The sequence below is a fragment of the Anthonomus grandis genome, chromosome 1 (assembly GCF_022605725.1).
Source record: "Anthonomus grandis grandis chromosome 1, icAntGran1.3, whole genome shotgun sequence".
In the NCBI taxonomy this organism is placed as follows: domain Eukaryota; kingdom Metazoa; phylum Arthropoda; class Insecta; order Coleoptera; family Curculionidae; genus Anthonomus; species Anthonomus grandis.
Genome location: NC_065546.1, coordinates 42,043,360 through 42,065,483, shown reverse-complemented (window position 1 = coordinate 42,065,483; position 22,124 = coordinate 42,043,360). Strand labels below are relative to the sequence as shown.

The following is a 22,124-nucleotide window of genomic DNA, read 5'->3' as shown; positions in this document are numbered from 1 at the left end:
TGTAGTATGTAAATACGCAATCCGGGTTGCCTCAACCCCATAAAACTTGATTTGCCAAAGTGAAATTTCGGACGGCGTCCATCAAAGCCATATTTTAGCGAGTCAGCGTTTTTAATACATCTCTTTCGAGCGATCAAGTCATGATGTCATCGCACGAACTTAATAAATAATATACCTGGACTGCTAATGCATATGGCCCCCATACCCAAAAATGACCACTGCCTGGTGGCCGCCATTTTTATTATGGTTGTGTCCTTTCGATGTTGGTCACTTGGTTGGAACATTTTTAGTGTTGCCAACAAAAAAATATATTGAATAACGGTAATGAAGTTGACGACGCTGACGCTTGACGTGTGACCTGTCACGAACTAAATTTATATTTTTTTATTGACATTGTTTTTAAACCATCATTGGGATTCCAAAATCACGCACTAAAATTCTCGACAAGATCACTCTATATGACTCATTCTAAATAACATTGTCTGTAAGACAGTTTTTGGCGATTTGTAAACGACACGCTTGGGTATATGGTCTGCATCAGGTTTATCATAGAATAATATATAGAGTTAATTAAGTTTTACTCTATAAACCTTTACTAATTACAAACCCTCGTAAAATCATCTATATTTTGATTTTTATAGATGGTTGTACCTATTAATGTGAAAACTCTGTTTATAGAAGGAAAGTTGAAGTACTAAAGTAAAAATAGAAAGAAAATAAAAGTGTTCTTAACTTAATTTGTTAAGTAAACACAAGCAAAATTTTAAATAAAGATCATAATTTTTATGGTATTAGGATTTATAACATTTAAATTTATGAGACTAATAAAACAAATATTTTAAAGTGCATGCATCTATCCCAAGTTAATTGAAACTTTGTATCATTTTAGGTGACAATTACTTTTTTTCATAAATTTTAACGAAATTCTTAAAGAAGTACAAGAAAAATACTCAGATCTAATAACGCAACTATCTCATCGCATCTATTCTTAACTAAATGTAACTTTTTATTTTGTTTTTTTTTTAACATAACCTCGCAAAAACTTTAATTGTCTTATTTCCCTACAATTGGCACATCTGAAATTTGCCAGAGTTACCAACATCGAAAGGACACAATCATGGAAAATGGCGGCCACCTAGCAGTGGTCATTTACTTTTCATTGAATTGGCAATCCAGGTATATTTACTCAGTTCGTGTGTCATCGTATAAGTGTACGTGCACACAGGACGCGATAAGCTTTGCTTTGAGATACGACGCTATGCTTTTGATTACTTGCTATATTTTGGTTGTGTTTTAATAGAAGGCGATAAACAAAAGCGTATAGTAACTTTCAAACCTCTGCCTGCGTCAGTTCCAGCTACCATAGAATTATTATTATTAGAAAATTAATTTTTACGATATATGTATATAAAAAAAAATGAAAAGTAAAAAAAAGAAATGGGTACATGAAATTTATCGTGAACGATTAACCTACGGAGAATTTCATAATTTGTTCTCCGAAGTAACCCTATATCCTGACAAATTTCGAGAATATTTCCGAATGTCTTTGGAAATATTCATACTTATTCCACTAATGGTATAACACCATTAGTGGAAAAAGTGACAACAAACTGGAGGGTTCCAATCAGCGTTAAAGAACGCGTTGCTGTAACGTTAAGGTAAGAAAAAAAATGCTTAGATATATGTGAGTACTTAAATATTTTATTTCAAATTCGTTACAGTTTTAGAAAAATAAACAAATAGAAATGTAAACGTATAAAATATGTCTTTTTTCTTCAGGGGAGAATTGTGTAAGAACTATTTATTTCTGTGGAATAAGCGAGTGAAGCCAATGGTGTTGCCACAAAAGTGTGTGTCATTTGAGGCTGATGAGTTAGCAAATTATTGGCAAAACTTTCAACATGGTGCTCGTTCACTGTGGCTTGGTAAAGCAGTTCCTGCATCTTGAGACGAAACCATATCTTTGTTTCAAAACGCATTTTTTTTAGCGGTGTATGGAAACTCATAAGAAAGTGATAATCATCATCCTGAGTAATCTGAGATTGTGTCGATAAAACGGAATTATTTGCTTTAAGAACGTCAATTTTTTGTTGCTCTAATTTCAAAAATTCTTCAATATCAAAGTCTTCTTTTCTTTTAGCTGCTCTTTTTGCAGGACGTTTTGGCGGATGCCCACAGTTAGTTGGCTCTTGACGTAGATTTCTATCTGAGCTAGTAGTTGCAATAGTTTGGTTGTTGTGATCAGATAATAGTTGTTCTGATTCAATTCTTTCATCCGGAGTAACAGATGTCTCATAGTCGATGTCATCAGGAAATAAATGATCATTGGATACATCTTCGTTTAGTTGGCCTGCGTTATCGTCAGTGGGTAAGTTGCCGGTTAGCTGTCTCGGAGTCATTTGATCCTTAAAGAACCATAAAATCATAAAGTAAGTCCACTTTGAACTAAGGTTTGAAGGAGTTTCGTCTCCAGATTTAGGTTTCGGCAACTTCTTCAGCTCATTTCTGAAGACATCTCGTAAAAATTTCCATCTTTTTTTAACAGCTTCTTCTAAAAAAAAAAGAACAATTGCATGTTTTCAAAAAGTAATCTTGTTTTTATGAATCAATTATTAGTTAAAAATTAACAGTAGAATGTTGACATATCTCTTAACATATCACTACAGATAATTCATTAAGGGCCAGTTCTACAAACATGGTATAACTTTTTTCCTGGAGTAATTACTATGACAATGATTGTTGAGACAATTGTAATTTTAGCAATTATTCTAAAAATAAACTTATACCATGATTGTAGAACTGGCCCTTAGTGATAATTACACACTAATTGATTCTCCTTTTTCCAGGTTTCTGTCAAGTAACTCTAAGATGATAGCTCCCGTCCGAAATTCCATTTTATTGAATCAACTTTCATGAGGCTGCTTCTGTCGAAAAACTAACGTTCATTGATCAAATTTTGGGAAAAATCTTAACAAAATTGATCTGTTTGTCATATTTCGCACAAAGTTTTTCCAGTTGTTTAGTTCAGTGTGTTGTGTGTCAGTTGTGACTAGTTTTTATTTGCAGTTGCACAAATAGTTACTGCAATGGTATGATGTTCCAAAATCGTACCAGAAGCCAAATTTTCAGTATCTACGGAACTTTGAGAAATATATGTATACTGATGGTAAGATAATTCTGAAGTAAGATATTTCTTCTAAGATAATTATGCAAATAACAACATGCTAACATAATTATTTGAACTTTGTCAGGGGATAGATGGATGCATCTCTGAAATACACCAAATCTAGAAACTAAAATTCCAAATGCGTTTTCTAGTATATGCCGTGCACGACGAAGTCTATAATTAAAAATTCGTTACTCAGCTGTTAATCTTGTAAATTCTTAAAATTTTCTGTCATTGCAAATGCATTATCCCCCACAAATATAAATGATGGTTTTTTTTACTGTTCGGTAGTTCACGTGGTTCTGGAATTTGTAGTAATTTGTTAGTTAGCGCTCTTCCAAATTCATTATAATTCAAAACACCTCCGTCTGATATTATTCGGGTTATGCCAGCAGCAATCCTGATAAATTCAGCATATTAATGTGCTTTGGAGGTTAAAACTGATCTATTCATATCAGAAACATAAATTGAAAATAACAACGGCCCCATTATCAAGGCTTGTGGAACACCCATTTTAAAAAAGTCAGAAAATCGTACTGCTGCCCGAAAGTAATTAACATTTAATAACACAAACTGAGATGTATGATTTAAGTGTGCTTCAAAAAATGTAACAGTTTGAGCGGAAAAACAAATATGGTCAAATGATATAAAACGCACTGCTGAAATCTTAGCACATCCATAGAGCTAGTTAATTTATTTTCTTCATTGCATGTTTGCAAGATTTGTTATAGTGCTGTAGTTTTTCTAAAGATTGATTGAAATGATAGAATTATCTTAAAATATCTATAAATTCATTTACTTGCTGAAAAACGTATTTAAAAAAAATTAGACAGCACTGGCAATATACTTATTGGCCTTAGATCTTTAAAGTGTTTTATATTTTTAACTTTGCAAATAGGTATAATAATAAGCTTTCTTCCATAATGATGGGAATGTAATATTTAATATACGAAGTTAATTATATGTGTAAGTGGATTGATACAGTAAGACAGGCACATGTTGAGATCCCAAATAGAAAACGTATCTACACCCACAGCATTAAAGCTAATGCCAATGATTATTTTTTTAAGTTGCTCTTTACCAACTACCTTTAAATTAAAGTTATTTGGAATATTGGGACATTTGTAAATCAAAATTTCTCTCAGTATCCGAAATGTTTATTGATTTATTATAGCATTCAAAAAAATTAGCATTTATTTTTTAATTTAAAGGATATATCAAAAGACTTATTGTAGCACAATTAAAGGTTACTGAAATTTTTTCCAAAACAGCTGGTTTTTCAGCAATTTTTCTTCTGATAATAGTGTGTGTGTGTCGTATAATTTCTCAATTGTTTATAATAATTAAAACTTAGAAGAGTTTTATTTTTTTAAATACTTTCGATGAGCCTTGTCATGGTATCATCGGTTCCACGACATTCGTATCCACGGATAAAGAGTTTATTTTTAATATTTTAATTTTTTTTGTGGAGCACGTTTATTAATTAAATATAGTACATTTTTATTAAATATATTCACGTAAAGATTGTCCTAAATAATAATTGATGCATCCGTTTAGAATAAGGGTAAATTTATGCTAGCATAATCTCTATATTCTATCTGAATGCGAGAATTACTTTCTTAAGAAAAATTTAAAATAGCAAAAACAAGATTATGATCAGTAGTTAAATTTGGTTATCAAGGAAGCCAATACTTGTATGATTCAAGTTATTATTAGTGATAATAACATTAATTAAAGTTGAAGTATTATTTGATACATTTATTCTACTTCGTTGATTTATTATTTAAGTAAGATCAAAAATGTTAAGAAATGTAAGAAATTGGTTTTCTGTGCAGATATAAAGAAATACTCAAAATTATTTTATATTTTATGAATTGAAAGTATTGAAATGCATTACAAATTAAAAAAAATCCAATGTAGTGTAATATTTTTTAATTTAAGATATAATCCCTTAAGCTTGGCGTTCATACACTTCTGAAAGACGCTGAATATCATGTTTTGTGCAATTTCTACAGCCCAAAAAATTTTTAAGGTAACATAAATTTTTATTTGTATTAAAAGCGACCAAAACATCAAAGAAAATATATACTGTTGACATTTTTCCGGTACGGATAGCTTAATTTCCTTTATAAAAAATCGCCCTTAATTTCACGTATAATTGCAGCCTTTAAAAATGGCAAATTACCCTCCTCGTAGAGCCGGGTAATTTTCGTAATTTCGCCCGGGTAAAATGTGCAATTTTATTTCGATTAAGACTGGGCCTTATAGGCCTGACTTACCTGAACTCGCTAAACGACTACTGGTCGGCCCGAACATTTGATATGGATCTGGAAAAATGATTAATTTAAGATTAGTAACATCAAATTGTCGCTTTGCGTTTTTTACAATAATTATATCAAAATTTTGGCTGATGGTAGTATACAGGGTGAAATAAAATGGAGATATATTAAATAAAAATTGAATTCAGTGAAACATTTTAGCCATTTCAAGTCCTATATCTATTTCCGAGCATCTCTGTGTATAGTCAAAAGATTAAAAGAAAAATGGATGGGAAATATAAAAATACATCAAATTCTTGAAAAAATAGCTCAGAAAGCCTGAAAATCATATAAAATTATTTTAAATTTCTAGAGGATATTACATTATTATAAAAAAATTACAAATATTAAAGAGATTTTTCAATGTTTAAGATACATCAAAAATGACGACCAAAAAATATTCCAAAAGCCCAAAGAACAGGACAAAAAATACTTTAAATTAGGACATAAATTATAGTTCAAATTCTTGGCATAAAATTTAAAAAAAAAATCGGTTCTACAGATATTCCCATGCATCTCAGCCTAAATTATTCCAGAGAATAAGTATATAATAAGTAGAATAGAAAAGTAAAAAATATTTAAGTACAAAACACACCAAAACAGTATAATTATAATAGAGGTCAAACCAAATGTGCGTGTCACCCACTTATAATGGGGTGACCAGTGGCTATATCAAAACGAAAGGAAAAACTTAATTCACAAGTTTTATCATTTTTAGATTTCCCGTTAGATTGTGCGACGTGCGCCGTGATTCAGGACTCTCATTAATAGAGCTCCTGCTTACATTAGGATTTGTTTGTGTGGAACAAACTTTTATATTGCCATGCAATTATGTGCAAATCATTTACGAAATGTATTTGAACATTGTAAGTGATTGCTAACGCAAGTAAGAAAATTGTGGTAAAAAAAAAACGAATGAACCACACTACTCAAATGGGAACTTATCGAATAAGAGAGTTGTGGTCTTCTTAACGGTGACCCTTAGTTGCAGTCCAGGCTCACCACCACCAAACAATGGTTTTTAAACGTTTTAATGGGAGAAAAATGTGGTACATATTCCGCGCGAAATGAAGTATAATTTGAAATTAATGATGCTTTTAGATTACATTAACAAAATTATTTTTTTTAATATAAAACCAATTGAAATTTTATTTATTAAACATCTTAAATAACGTATTTGCTAGCAAACGCAGTATGTTAACAACTGTTCTATCAAACCAAAATTAAATCCCAAGACCAGCTGTTCATTACATTACTGCACATACAAGACCCCATGCGGAGACCTAATTTGACACTGGGGGCCTCCCCGTCACAATTGGTCCCTTGGAGCGACCTTATAGAGCTACGATCAAAGCTCAATACATACTGTAATTGCTTTATTATAACTGGGGATCGAGTCGATAATTGTCACAATTACCTAAAACATTGCCTTGAATAAAAATGTAGTAAGGAGGTTTGACCATTTATGGATTTTTATGCATTTATAGCACGTTATAAGTTTTAGGGTTATTTTTGTTGCACAATAGTGGATGTATATTTAATCACAGTTATAAAAAATAAATTTTCATTGGATCAGATCACTTGTTTTCACACTTTGTTAATCACTTGATCAATGTGTTTCAAAGTAATCAAAGATTGAATTCTAATTGCAAAATTGCTCGAGAGTTAAAAAGTATCGGAAATAATTACATCTTAACAGCTTTTCAGAAAATTTATGTGTACATTAATTATTAATTAATTATCTATTATATTAAGAGTTCATATCTTCTATCGAAAAAATCAACTTCTTTTCTTCTAATTTTAGCATTAAACCATAAGTCAAGTGAAACTCGTGTAGTTAATGTACCTCTTATCAAATTCGAGGTACAGAATCCACGACTTCCACTAATCACACTTCTGATTCAACAAACAATTCCAAGCATTCGAACCATTTTTAGGATTTGCTTATATAGGGCGATAGCTTAAAAACTTGAAATAGCCATAATATATTAGGAACGAAAAACTGGATAAAAAAACGCCGAAAACAGTTTCTTTGAAACAACGAGGGAGGGAACAAAAACAAGCATATTATCTCACCCTTATCTGCAGTCCCTTGAACAGGGTAAGATACACCCCTAAAATCTTAAATAGAAAGGAGAGTCGAGTGATACATATTCTTGAAGCTCTTGAAAATGCTTTCCAATGATACCACAGAAAGCCACATTTTTGAAATATTTTATTATTTAATGAAATGTTTAAAATGATCGCTACCGATATACTGGCAGGTTTCTTAAGAATTCTAAACATGTTAAGTCCGTAGGTATTTTGTATTTGTTGTAATGGTGTACAGCCTAAGAAGATCATAAAACATGACAAACTTATACACATACAGTCCTTAGGTACGAAAGCTTTGGTTCAGCTCATGATTACTTCATTTACTCAAAGTTGCCTAAAGATCCAAATACCGTACTGAGTCCTCTGGCACTGAATTCATCTCATTAATCAAACACACAATCCCAGCTAACTCCAAGCAATTTTGGAAAATATATAAACTCATTCTGAACAGCTATGAATTGAAATTTCCAACGTTCCATAAGCCAGGTGTCCACACATCACTTTACAGAGAAAGGAATGCAGAAGAATGCTGGGACGGCTGAATGATCACATGTTGGATGTGCTTCATCAAAGATTTTATTAGCTGCTTTCAGAACAGATTTAGCCTTCTCTATGCGAATAAACTGAATTTTTTTAATGCAGTTACAACAAACTTCAATCAATCAATCAATCAATGCTTTATTGTCAAGAAATTGTTACAATTTGTAGACAAAGCTGTAAAACAAAAAAGCAAACAAAACACAATTAAAAAAAAAGAAAAACAAAACAAAATTTTAAAAAAATATATAAATAAATAAATAGAATAGATTATCTAAAATATATACAGATTAATACAATTTAATAATTGTAAGTAGTCAAAAATATTATTATAAAATATACAATTTAATGTATACAATGTCAAAAAATTTTTTTAAACAAACAAGTTTTTAAAACACGCGGTCAAATCAAAACAAAACAAACATTCAATACTAACAGAGCCAACGAACGAAAACACGACCGTCTCGTACGACTGCTGCAAGTACAACTTGCAGTGAACCATGGACTGTTTTACGACTTGGTATGACAAAAACTCTTATTAAATATTTAAAAAGTTTAGTAATTTTACAGTTATATCCAAATGTAATACCTAGAATCTCTCAGAGTTTCTAATGGATGCAGAATTTAACCTACCCTGTACAATAACATTCTGCTTACATTATTTATTTCAATATTCATTTAAAGTATACACCACAAAGGTACAGTCTTTAACCAAAACGTACAAGAACAATAAATCAGAGTAGTGTAGAGTCTAATAGTAAAGAGTCTAATCAAAAGGTCCAAGAACAATAATTAATCCTTAATATTTAATGAAAACGAAATTAAGGATATGATTGTATTCATATCCTTAACGTACGTATAGACGTAAAGCAGTCCAAACTTTACCTACGTTAATAAATTTGCGTAATAAATTTACTTTGTATTCAATGCAGAAAATATCGGGGTTGGTTAAATGAACTCATAAAGGTTCATTATTATTTCCACAAATGCAGCTTAAACATCGTTTATCCAACGAATTTTGGGCTGAAGCAGCTGCAGTAGCCTGGTTTTTTTCTGCCTCTAAACTAAGGACGGCTCACAAGGTAATCATATGAAATAAAGTTATTATTGGGTGTTATATAAAATAACATATGAATTTAAGGCGTCTCTTTAGAGACTCTATACCACACAGTAACTATATGGACTTTGTTGACTAAATTTTTGTCGTGGCAAATCCAGGGTCGTTACGATTAACCAAGGTGTCCAAGTTTAATAATTTTAAAGTTACATCCAAACATAATTTAGACCCTGGATACCTTGGTTGATCATAACAATCTTGGATTTGTCATGACTGCTGCGTTTTACCTATCACCAATATATTGATTGCCAGCTGATATTTACCTTGGTTGTGATTGGTTCAAGCAGGTTATTTAATAGGTGACCAAAATAAATCATATGAGGCGAAGGCTATAGCTGATATGAATGTAAAATTACCGTTGACTAAAATGGTGGTATGGTGTGCACTTAATGACCATTTATCATGGGTTTAGCCTGACAGACATGGAACTTCACCCGCATAGAAGAAATCACCGACTGGGTCACCTAGAAGGCCTAGCAGATGCCAGCAGATTGCAGGCGGGCCGATACTAACCAGAGAAGATTTAGAAACAAGGATAAATAAATTAGATTAACTACTGCATCAATCTTTTGATACATCAAATACTCTCAAAAGAAAAAGTATCCGCAAGGCACCATGGTGAAACGAGGCTCTCGACAAAGTCAAAAGGGAGTCTAGTTGTGAGGATGTCCGATTTTGCCAAACTGGTCAAAGTTTTTAGTTAGAGCCATAATCGGCACTTTAAAGGTTGGAGACAGCTAGACAAGCATTAAAAAGAAGATACTAAAAAATCTCTTGACTTATTTTTGAGGAGAGGGCGATACGGTTATGGATCAGATCGATAACTATCAGAAGCCTGGTTGGGAAATGGTTGAAGAAATAGTGACTGACAGTTCTATCAAATAGCCTTTTAAAATTGATTATATCCTGATTTGATCATATCCTTTTAAAATTACCATTTAGACCAAAACAGTAGCTTTCTTCTGTGTAGTAGAGCACAATTCCTTGACCTTATACTTTGCAGCTTTCCATGGGCTTAATTAAAACAGTTTCTGCCTCTTTTCCTCCAGTTGTAGCATTAACCAATACCGCTGAATTTGCTGGTATGGTAATATTCTTAGATAACTTAACGACTCTGGAATCTTCATATAGGTGGTGCACAAAAATTACTGAATTTCTCGTCGTCAATATCCGTTTAAATACATCCATTTTAAACTGTTGAGCATTCATAACATCTAATCCTAATATGACATCATCCATAGTCTCTGCCACTGGTACTGGCTGTTGTAACGTTGTTAAGACAGTGGTCACTGTAGCTTCATGCAATCCAAGACTTGGGATCCTTTTTCCATCCGGGGACTCCAGAATTAAATTTGGGGGTGCTGAAATCCTACAGTGAGCTACGATGTTCAGCTTCACGTTAGTATGACTTGATCCTATATCTTGATCCACCACGATCTCACATTCACGACCGCATATTTTTCCCGGTACTACCAAACTCTCTCCAGACGAGGACGAACTTTGCCGAACTTTTTTGAAAAACGTCTGCAAATAATGGAAGAACTCAAGTACTTAGGCTGCCAGGATAGAAAGCTAATATAGAGTAAATACGTCTGATCCATAAATGAATTGCCATTTTGTTGGAAGTTTAAGGGGTTGTTGTAGGAAGTATCGATAAAGCCCAACATCCTAAAATGGCTATACACTGCTGTGATCAGACCTAGTACCACTCGGTGATCTGCTGAACGGCAACAAACAAGGCTTCAAATGCTTAAATGCTGGCTAGACTACAATGAAGCTGGACCGGCCAGCTTCTGAGCTTTCAGGTCTCGGCATTAGACCTCCGATGAGAACCACACCAGAAGCAAGGCTGAATATCCTGCTGGGTTTTCCAACTCCCATTATGGAGTCAGACTGAGCCCTTCCATCCCAGGTAAGGATGAAGGACAGAGACATATGGCAGCATCGACTGCATCTCCAAACTGGTGAAAAAGGAAATGCCAGTTCTGCTACCTCTCAATGCAAAGCTAGAGGACACTGTATAGCTAGCTAGGAGGTTCCTTCAGTTCACAAAGGCTTAATCTCGAAATTTTTTGCAAATATAGTAAAAAGACGGTTCAAGAATGGCCCACACAGGGCTTACAGGAGCGTTTACCTATTTATAAACATTGTATCCTTTTAAATGAAGGTTTCTTTCGTAGCAGAAAAATGAAAAGTCATTTTTGGTAAATTTATAATACAGAAGTCGAAATTAGAGGCGTGTCGCCGTTCCATGTAAAAGACGGACGGGAAACCCACCATACCGTGTCCCGTTTATAAACATAATCATGGCGAATGCCAATCTGGCAGTGTAAGGCTTTGCATGTATATAAATGAGAAAATTAGATTCCTTTTTGCACGTTCGGGAATAAAAACGAGTTTTTGGAAATTATGTAGTCGACCTGGCGAATCAATTCACTAATAGTTTTATATCCTGACCTTAGTTTTTAAGGAATTTTATTCGTTGCTTTTATATGAAAATAACATTTTATGAAAGACAGGGCAGAATTTTACTTTTTTGATTGCCTTCACCCTAAGGCAAGAATTATCATATACAACCTATGTAGACGATCGTAATCTACATTCTAAATCAGCTCACGCAATCTGAGAATAAGTGTTAGAGAAAGTTTGGCATTTTTACATATAATAAAAGATAATTGGCTTATTTACTTTTCTAATATTACGTTATCCTACACTTCTTTGTGGTAATACTTAAATTAATTAAAAGAATGAACGAAAGAAAAAATTAAGTAAGAATAGAAGATTTAAATAAATAGAAACTAACAGCTGATTCATGATACAACCCAATAGGCAATTTAAATGTATTTTTTACTAATATAACCTTAGCGTTGGGCAAAATTTTCAAGAAATCCATTAATAATTTGAAAGCATAGTCATTGACAAAGCCCATTTTTTGTCAAAATCAGGGTATTCCTTGCTAAGTGTGAATGATGTAATGGTGTTTACATCAGGGAAAAAATTTCAATAGTAATAAAAGAACACATATTTTTTGACGATAAGTAAACGTATCATTTGCTGTCTGCCTCTCACAATTTTTACCCAAATGTTGAGGTCCAAATTCTACAAGTTCATCGAGACTTTGTCGACCATGACTACAATACCTATGGAACAAAATAATTTGCTTGGTATTGTTCTGATTTAAACTTTTGTTTTTATTTAAATTTTTGTTCTGATTAAAATTTGATAATTTGTAATGCCCAGTCTGGATACGCTGCCATCAGGATTGATGGATGTTGTGTCATCAGCATAAAAATAAAAGAGATACTGAGGATGATAGCTGGGAAGATCACTGACATACAATAAAAAGAGAATGAGCCTAACAAGCGACCTTGTGGTAGGCCATTGTTATCAACAAACTCTGGGACCCACCACTTTCAAAATGAATATATTAATTCCTATAGGATGGCAGGAAGATAAGACTTAAATTGTTAAAACTAAAATTAACAAGCTTTTAAAGAAGTATACTATGCTCAAAAACTCTTGGCAAATTGTAAGATGTTGTCTGAGAGTGCAGGAAACTGCACTTAAGATCTGTGACAAAGATCCCAGACTGTTGATTTTGTTGAGTTTTGATGTTTAAAGCAATGTTGCTTAACATACAATATTAAATTTTATTCAAAGTAATAACTAATACCAAGATGTTCAAAAATAATAAAATGTATTTATCTCGGCTATTACCTTACTAACAAAGATGAATTGAATTACTTTCCCACGTACAGTTTCAGCCGCTGCAACCGAAGCAATTTATTAACATGTAACTTTCTGATAAATAAATTATTATATTGTACTGCATATCGGGCTGATGAAGAAAATAGAAATTCTTTAGAGATCTCTTAATTATGTGATAAAATATTAAAAAATCACTTAATAAATTCATTATCTTTTCTATTAGTTCTTGCAAATTAATTCTCTATCCTGTAGCGTAAATTGACTCGCTGTCTATTATTTAATGGCAATTATCGTCGGGTCGATACCATATCCCATATCAAAACGAAAAAGTTGGCTTGACAAACTTTTTCAACAAAAATCTAACGGACTAACTAATCGGACAAACAAAAATCTAACTTTTCTATCTTCATTAAGCCCATCACGACAAACCATAGAGATCATAGGGCCAACGAAAAAAGGGACCCTTAGAGCGTCAAAACTTAATTTCGCCTGGAAGCCCTAATGATTCGAGGGCTCTTTTTCTTAATAAATGACCGACAGGGGGCGCTAGTTTTGATCACTTCCATACGACTTGGATTGCTCCTTTATTTGCACACGTATCCTCCTTTGTTTGTCTAGGCCTACTTTTCTAATGCACGATTTTGTTTGGCAAACAGTGACGCCGAATTTAACATTTATTTGGCCAGAGTCTATCATCGATGGACTCGCCCTTCCCTGGGTGCTTGTCAAGTTTCTCTTGACCTTTCCCGTATTTAAAAGATCGATTGATTGGTGCGGAAATATTAAGTCGAATTGATTGAAGATTGAAGGACAAATATAACATTTGGTTAAGTGGGTTTTTTCGTTCAGATTGCTTACCGGGTTGTCTAAGGTGGCTGTGTGGGTCCAACGACGCTTTTGTCATACTGGTGAGGGCGTTTGTACCATATCCTAAAACAATATAATATTTTCAGAATAATTAGTAGTTATTTTTAGAATTTTGGTGATGGTTGAGTGCGAAACATCTGTGACCTCCCTTTAATTAAATAATTTTCAGATTTTGACCAGCCAATTTAATTTTTTTTATTGACTGAACTAAATGATTTCTTTTGTCTACTAATTACTTAAGAGAAGTAAGGTTTCAAAGCGATTTAGGCAGTAATGAGATATAGTAGAGATAAAAGAAACCTAAAACATTCAAAATTTTTGAAATTTTAAGTGATTGAAATAGAAATACTATGAAAAACATTAATGAAATGATGCTTATTAATAAATTTAGTTTTAAAAGTGCAATTTTAAAGTAAGTCATTAATTATTATATCTGAGGACGATCTCAGATGTCATAAAAGTATGTAGTTTTTTAAAGTAAGTAATTTTTCATAAAAAAAGCTTTTATTCTAAACTTTGCAAAAAAAACAATTTTCTAGAAGGTCCAGAAAGCGTAAAAATGAAATGGTGAAGAAAAGTGAAAAAGTTCAGTTTTCATTTTTATATCCAGTCTCAGTTAAGCTATCATCGTGAAGTTTCTATTTATAATTGGGTCAACTGAACATATTCCCCGCATTGTGAGTACAAAAAAAATACAGAAAAAACTTTCCCCAAAAATAAATAAAATTGAAAAAATAAATAATTAACCATCCGCTGCAGATATCTCCCTCCTTTGCAATCGGCTTTATTAAATCACACCACCACCCTAACAAACAAATTTTAATGAAAGAAGCCTCTTGAAAAGGCGGCAAAGTGACAGGCGGCATCACTTCTGCCCCGATTTGCATCGGATACATGAACGCCGAGGCACAATATTAGCTCTTCTCTCCAGCGTCACAATAACACCCAATCCAGATAACACACATAGTCACAAAACCGTGTCGTTTTCTATATTAACGGAGCTGTCACACGCAATATTGCCAGAGATAGAGCCTCGGGCGTATGCCTTTGCATTGTAAACTTAATAACGGCGAGATCACACGGACTGATTCCGGACTGTTAAAACGCTTCGGGCGGTTTGCTGCGGTTTTGGGATGTTCAAAGAGGTGTTTTTTGGATGCCCCAGGGACGTTTTGGGGTTGTTGGTAATTACCTATTTAAATGGGATTTAATTCGACTCAAATTCCAGGTGTCCAAGTTTGTTAAGTCTTGATTTTAAAAACGAATCACTTTTCAGGAGGATATATTTTTAATAAATACGCAGTTTAGTTATTTTTTTTAGTATATACGCAAAAGTTATTTGTTTTAGTATACAGGGTGTCTATTATGAAAACCGCCAAACTTGAAAAGGTGATTAAACAAGTCATTTACAACAAAAAAGTTGTATAACATTTTTTCGAAAAGTTGTTAGTTCTTCTGGAATAACATCTTAACATTTTTTGATTTTATAAAATTTCTTTTTTTTCATATAAATAAGAATATCTCCGTTATTCTTACGACCACATAAAATGTAGATATTCCATCTGGAAGAGAATTAAATTTGCTATAATATGGGTATATTTAAGTTTTTAAGTAATTTTTTATACCAGGTGTTATCAGAAGTTAAATGTAACATTTGGGAATTGTGCAAAATTAGTGGTATCTTCTTCGTTGTCGTTTTTCTAAAATTTGGTAAATAGGAACATGTTTTTTTTTCAGCAAAAGCTACTACATTTAATATGCTTTCCAATGATATACTTACTTTTGTGATACCTATTTGTTTTCACAGCAATATCATGGACAAAAGAAAGAAAACTACTAAAATTGAAAATGTTCAAATTTTATATTTCTTGATCTTTTGAGCACCAATGCGGTAAGTACTTGTAGATCTATCTTCCCTAACACAACAACTCCACAAATTTCAAAGTAGTTAAATAAGTAATTTGATTTAAACGTGCTTAAAAAAATAATGCCTAGTTTCATAAACATTGAATATCGGGACATCTTATTTATTTACGGTGTCGCAAATGGAAACTCGCGGGAGGCAGCAAGGGAGTATGCGCTTCGTTTTCCTAATATACGGCAACCCCATAGAAGTACATTTGCAGAAGTGTTCAGAGAGTGCTGTGGGGGAACTGGTTCCTTTCGAGGTTTGCGGATTAGAGAAGGTGGTCAAAATGGAGACAAGAACCTGCGATTATGAGAGCTGTTACAAAAGATAGATCTAGAAGTACTCGCCGCATTGGTGCTGTATTAAGGAATCACCATTCCACTGTACATAGAGTTCTTAAAAAAATAATTTCCATCCGTTTCATTTGAAAAAAGTCCAGGATTTATTGCCAGTGGATGGCGAGGTGAGGTTTTAATTCTGTAGGTGGTACTTGAATAAGTTGCAAGAGTGGGGAACAGATCAAATATTTTGAGCAGATGAAGCAACATTTACGAGAGCCGGAATAATTAATTTAAGTAATAACCATATATGGCATACAGAAAACCTTCATGCGACTGTTGTTTCACATTTTCAGCATGAGATAAGGGTCAACGTATGGATAGGATTAATGAGATGTCGCCTTTTCGGGCCTGTAATACTGCCTGATTGACTGAATTCCAATGAGTTTTCAAATTTATTTACCTTGTTGACTTTCTGGAAGAAATCCCCTTAGCCGCTAGACAGGAACTTTGGTTTCAAATGGACGGATGCCCAGCCCATAATGGTAGAATTGTGCAAAATTCCTTGAATCAATGCTTTGGGGAGAAATGGATCGGAAGATACGGTCCGGTAAGATGGCCGCCCAGAAGCTCTGACCTTACACCCCTTGACTTTTATGTCTGGGGCACATTAAAATCTAATGTTTATAGTATTAACATTCATACTCGAGACGAACTAATTAATCGAATTAGTGTGTGTTGCACTGAAATGCGACAAAAACGCGTTGAACTTGAACGGGTTGTTGTAGTGCCAGAAGAAGATGCATCAAATGTATTGAACAAGAGGGAAGACATTTTGAACAATTGTTATAATTTTAGGTTGATTTTTTAATTTTGGTCAATCAACAAATATAAAATTTGAAAATTTTCAATTTTTGTGGTTTTCTTTCTTTTGCCTATGATATTGCTGTGAAAACAAATAGGTATCACGAACGTAAGTATATCATTAGAAACCATATTAAATGCAGTAGTTTTTGCTGAAAAAAAAATCCTATTTACCAAATTTTAGAAAAACGATAACGAAGAATTTTGCACATTTCCCAAATGTTACATTTAACTTTTGATAACACCCTCTGATAAAGTATAATTACTCAAAAACTTAAATATACCCATCTTATAGCAAATTTAATTCTATTTTAGATGGTATATCTAAATTTTATGTGGTGGGAAGAATAACGGAGATATTCTTGTTTATATGAAAAAAAAAACAAAGAAATTTGATAAAATCAAAAAATGTTAAATACCAAAAGAACTAACAACTTTTTGAAAAACTGTTACACGATTTTTTTTTTGCAAATGACTTGTTTAATCACCTCTTAAAGTTTGGCGGTTTTTATAGTAGACACCTTGTATACGCCAGTCATCGTTTTATTAAGAATTCTTAGAATAATTGAGTTTAAACGGATAATAAGTGGCGTTATACAATTAAACATGCTTACACAATTCTTTCTCCTCCTAATCCGTCACTAGGAGGAAATCAACTATTATTTCTATACAGAAAAAACATGAAATTATTATCAGTCATTCTGATATCACCGAGTATATCTCAGGCGATATATAATCTAGATTGTCGACACCGTATTTGGTATAATAAAGACATTATTTATTTATTTTATTTATTTATTATTCCTATAGGAGGGCTCCAGGGCTTAGCTTGTCTGAGGTTACACTCAGAAAATGCTGCTAACGACGAAGCAGATATCCTTGACACGAAACTGCCGGTAGTCTAAGGCACTTCGTGAGCAATTGTTGCACCTAAAGAGACGCGAAATCCGGCTTGTGACGAGTCTTTTAACTAGGCATTTATAGTTAAGATCTCACTCTAGGTATTGCGGACATGGCACAGTATCTTTTGCATTAGGGGAGGAAGAAACTGCTGCTCAGCTCTTGGGGAGTGCCCAGCAGGTTGAGCACTTTATCGTCTTTTACAAGGTATTTGGGCTCTGGTATCTCTCGGTGGGATATGACGAGTTCATGACTGTCACCATGGCTATGCCCTGTCCCTTAAGTCTAACTTTATTGAATCCTATGGAAATTGTGCTTGCCTGCTGTAGTTTACCTAGTTACACAAAAACAAACAGAAATGGCGAAAATAACTTGTATAACAACCGTCATTATTTCTGGTTATAGTAAATTAATCCTAAGAAGAAGGGTAATGATTGTTCGCAGAAAATATATTATGCAAAGAGCTCGTGACAGCCCAGAAATTGAAGAAAATTTATTTGCTGTGTATTTCTCTTGGGTTTATGTCCATGATATGGAGGATGATTGCTCAACCTTCAATTTTGAAACTTTGAGGTTTGGGCAAAATTCATTTGACATTGAAAGAGCCTTTTGAGTCCATTGAAAACTGCAAGAGAAAGATCAGTGCTGAACCAGATGGAATCCCTGCATTTTTTCTTAGGCAGTGTATTTGTGTATTAACCTCACCCATCTCTCAGATATGCAAAAAATTTCTAGACACAGGTGGTTTTCCAACCTTTAGGAAGAGAAGCTTTTTAAAACCAATATTCAAATCTGATTCCCGGGAGGAGTTTATTAACTATCAATCGAGCAGCTTGTAATCAGTTGGAGATACCTAAATTGCACGTCTTCTTAGTGAGTAAAAGACTTTCTTGATCTTTTTGAAATAACAAGTTCGGCTTTGCTTGTAGTGAAAATGAAAGGATTTCTTTCTGAGGAGATAGAGGTTGCTTCTGAGGTACCCCAGGGTTTCCATGGCGGTCCTCTATTTTTTTGCAGTTTTCTGATGGGTTTAAGTCAGAGAATTAAAAACAGTAGTTCTTTATGGGTTGCTGATGATGTGAAGCTGTTCAGGGAGGTTAGGTCCGCCAATAGTGGTGTAATTCATGATAGTGTATTTTTCTTCTGAACTTGCCTTACAGCTGGAAAAATCAAAAATCAAAGCTGCCTTAGGGCAGTAGAGAGCGTCCGAAAAAAAAGTACGTTTTTACCTAAGATTATTCTTAATAACCATTTTTGCACAATCTCCAGTGGCCTAATATGTGTTTTTAGAGCGCCGCCCTATACCAAAATACCGTATGTTAAATGTGGTTGTATGAGTGCTAGGTATAGCACTTTTAAATATAAGTGCTTTATAATCAGGCAAGGAATCAGCGTAGCATCCAAATAGCATAAAATAAGTTTTATCAAAATTAATCGTAAGTTTTTCGTTATTAACTGAAATAATTGAAAACGTTGACCAGGTCATATTCTGCTTTTTTTTCACAATTTTCAAAGTGGTTCCCCTGTAGACAAAGGCCGAGTCATCCGCGAAACATATTATTTCACCAGAGGATTAAAGACTAAAAATAGAGTTAATGTATAGGTTAAACGATATGGGCTCAAAGACAGTTTCCTGCGGAACACCGACGTTGACCAGTACTTCCGAACTTGTAACACCACCAATATCCACACACTGAAACCTATTTGATAAGTAGTTTTCTAATAGTTTCAAAGGAATTCCTCTAATTCCATTTGTTTCTAAAATGTTTATTAACATTGTATAATCGACCGTATCAAAGGCCTTGGCCAAGTCTAGAAAAACACAGAGAATCTTTTCGCCCCTGTCCACCGAAGAATACAAGCTTCTTGCTAAATTTTCCAAAGCGTCTTCCGTAGATATGCCTTTTCTGAATCCATATTGTTTTTTAGATTAAATTTTGAATTTTTAAGGGTTTTCGCTTTCAGGTCTGCTTATCGGAGAGAGGAATAGGAATATGAGTGGGTTAGATCAAGTTTGAATTTATATTTTTTTGCAGCAAGGAGAATCCTGATTGACATATATTTTTTGCATCGGGTTGTCAATGCTATCATTGACTTCCTCTAATTGTCAGTTTCTAAGGCTAATAGTTTTATAGGTATAATTTTTTTGACTCCAAGCTTTTAAGCTTTAAAGAGGTTTAAAGCACATTTTGTGACACCCACCTACTTAAAACCTGTTTAAATGATATGATGTGCTATTACAACTTTTATGGATTGTGTAATTTTAAACTATTATTTGTATTGATTTTAGTTAGTTTTGGTACTTTGGTTTTAAATTTTGGATGGTTATTAGCTACTTAGGCAATTTTTACTAATACGTATACTTATGGTGTGATGACATGTTTTATCTGCTGACAATCTTCATTTATTTTATTAATACACAGTATTTATTGAAAATGGTTTTTCGTAAATAAATAAATGAATATTGGACTTTTAAACTTTTTTTCTTAATCATTCAAAACTTATCCAGTAATGTATCAAAGTTAATACCCATGTATATCAAAATGAGCCGACCTTATTCATGCTAAAAACTTCTAGAAAAAGCGACTCTTAAACAATAAAGTAAAACCGAATTTTCCTTTTCCGACTTTTCCAGACCGTTCAGTGCGGAATGGAAACGTGGCTTTTGTTTCCCTCACGGCCCACTTGAACCGTGTTTGGCGGAGCAACTGGCATGGAAACCGACAAGGGAATCTTTTCCGCATCCCGACGCTTTTCCAGCCGTCTCACTTGCCACGAATCCACGCTCACTCAGGCTTATTTTTACAATCCCGAGGGTGAAGGTAAATAACCCACCGTCTTTGTATGACTTAAAAATATACTTTTAAGGTCAATCCGTAGGTTTCTTTTTAATATCCCGACATCCCTAATATGAACAATTGGCCCTATCGGGATATCTTTGTTTACGTGAAAATCCAATTGTTATTCCGCGCAAATTCGGACTCCTGATTTGTAACACTGTTTTGATCAAAGGGTGCTGTGCATCGCCGCCGGGGTACGGTTGATTTCCCTTTGATGTTCCCATTGTCGATGCTCGATTGTTAGTTTAGCAAAGCGGCGCAGCGACAGGATAAAGCGGATCCGTCCCGTCCTGGCTGGTGTAAACGAGGTCCGTAAATAGGATTCTGAATTTTGCCAGATTGCCTTTGAATGGTTTTGCTACTTTCGGATAGGGCCATCGAGTGTTTCTTTTTTTCAAGTTAAATTTTTTTTTATTCTGCTGGTGGTGTGCTACGATGTATGGATACATTTTTCTACATTTGTTATAGTTTGTAAATAAAAAACTTTTTTTTCTATTTCAGTTTAGTTTTTATCCCAAAATCTAATCAAATCTAATGGAACTATTCCAAAGAGTTTAAAGAAGTCACCCAATAACCTGAAGTTATATCTAAGACTAAGACAACGTTTCTTTCTACAGGTTTCAAAGACACAAAGAGTTAGATCGAATGACACAAGATAGATCAATTAGATCAAAGATAGATTAAGCGTCGTTGGCAACGTTGACTAAAAGTAATTGTTACTCGGATTTTTAAATTAAGTTTGTTCCACTATATTTAACAATCTTGGGGAGTACTACAACTATTTCAAGAAAATTATATTTTAAAAAATATAAAATTTTAAATATCAAGTGTATCGCTATTTCTCGCATCATATGGCAACAACGCCAAGGCCGAAATCCTCCAGAGACCGCGCGATTTCTACACCGTACCATTGATGCGCTTGCTCCGTTGGTGCATACCATGCGTTGTTGCCGTATATTCATAAAAAAATCTGATACTTTAACTCTTTTAAGCGCTGTCAAAAAGATAATTGAAATAATTACAAGGTAATGTTTCATGGCGAGCATCCCACATGACACGAAACTTTGACGGTTTTTCCTGTTTCCGTGTCCGACGGTCTTGAACATCAGCCACTTTTGACTTCCCGACTTTCGTCCGGCACGGAAATTCCGTTTTCCCGTCGCTTTCCCGGCCCATACAATTGCGAATTTCCGTAGTCAGAACGGAGTACGTCGTAACTTGTAACTTTTCCTCAAAACGAGCTTTTCTTCCGTCTACGGGCTTTCGGTTATTTATAAACCCAGTGACCCGAAAGAAAAAATAACTGCCTTATTTCAAAGAATATTATTACAATTAAATGCGATTTTAAGATAAATTGAAATTTTGATACGACGGATATCATTTTATGTTATGTATGGCAACTTGAAAGACCCTTAACAGAGCAGCCATTACTGCAAACTCCCCACTGGAGGCAATAGTATTAATATATTCAAGTGATCGCAGATTTAACAGGGAAACTCCATTAAATGTGCTAATTTAACTGTCAA

General features: G+C 33.8%; 1 protein-coding gene and 1 long non-coding RNA gene across 4 annotated transcripts in view; one reads left to right on the top strand and one right to left on the bottom strand.

The window, feature by feature from the left end:
• LOC126749639 (DNA-binding protein D-ETS-3) overlaps positions 1–22,124 on the bottom strand; it is a 179,338-nt gene that overhangs the window by 26,982 nt on the left and 130,232 nt on the right. For all 3 annotated transcript variants that reach the window (XM_050459462.1, XM_050459359.1, XM_050459419.1), the window contains exons 6-7: positions 13,799–13,870; positions 5,446–5,493 (exon numbers count right to left, since the gene is read on the bottom strand). In XM_050459462.1, coding sequence (XP_050315419.1) covers positions 5,446–5,493; positions 13,799–13,870 — 120 coding nt within the window. The remainder of the gene's footprint in view (positions 1–5,445; positions 5,494–13,798; positions 13,871–22,124) is intronic.
• Positions 1,573–21,035, top strand: LOC126750007 (uncharacterized). The gene is made up of 3 exons (XR_007665562.1): positions 1,573–1,684; positions 20,394–20,580; positions 20,639–21,035. It is a non-coding gene; the product is annotated as an uncharacterized LOC126750007 (long non-coding RNA).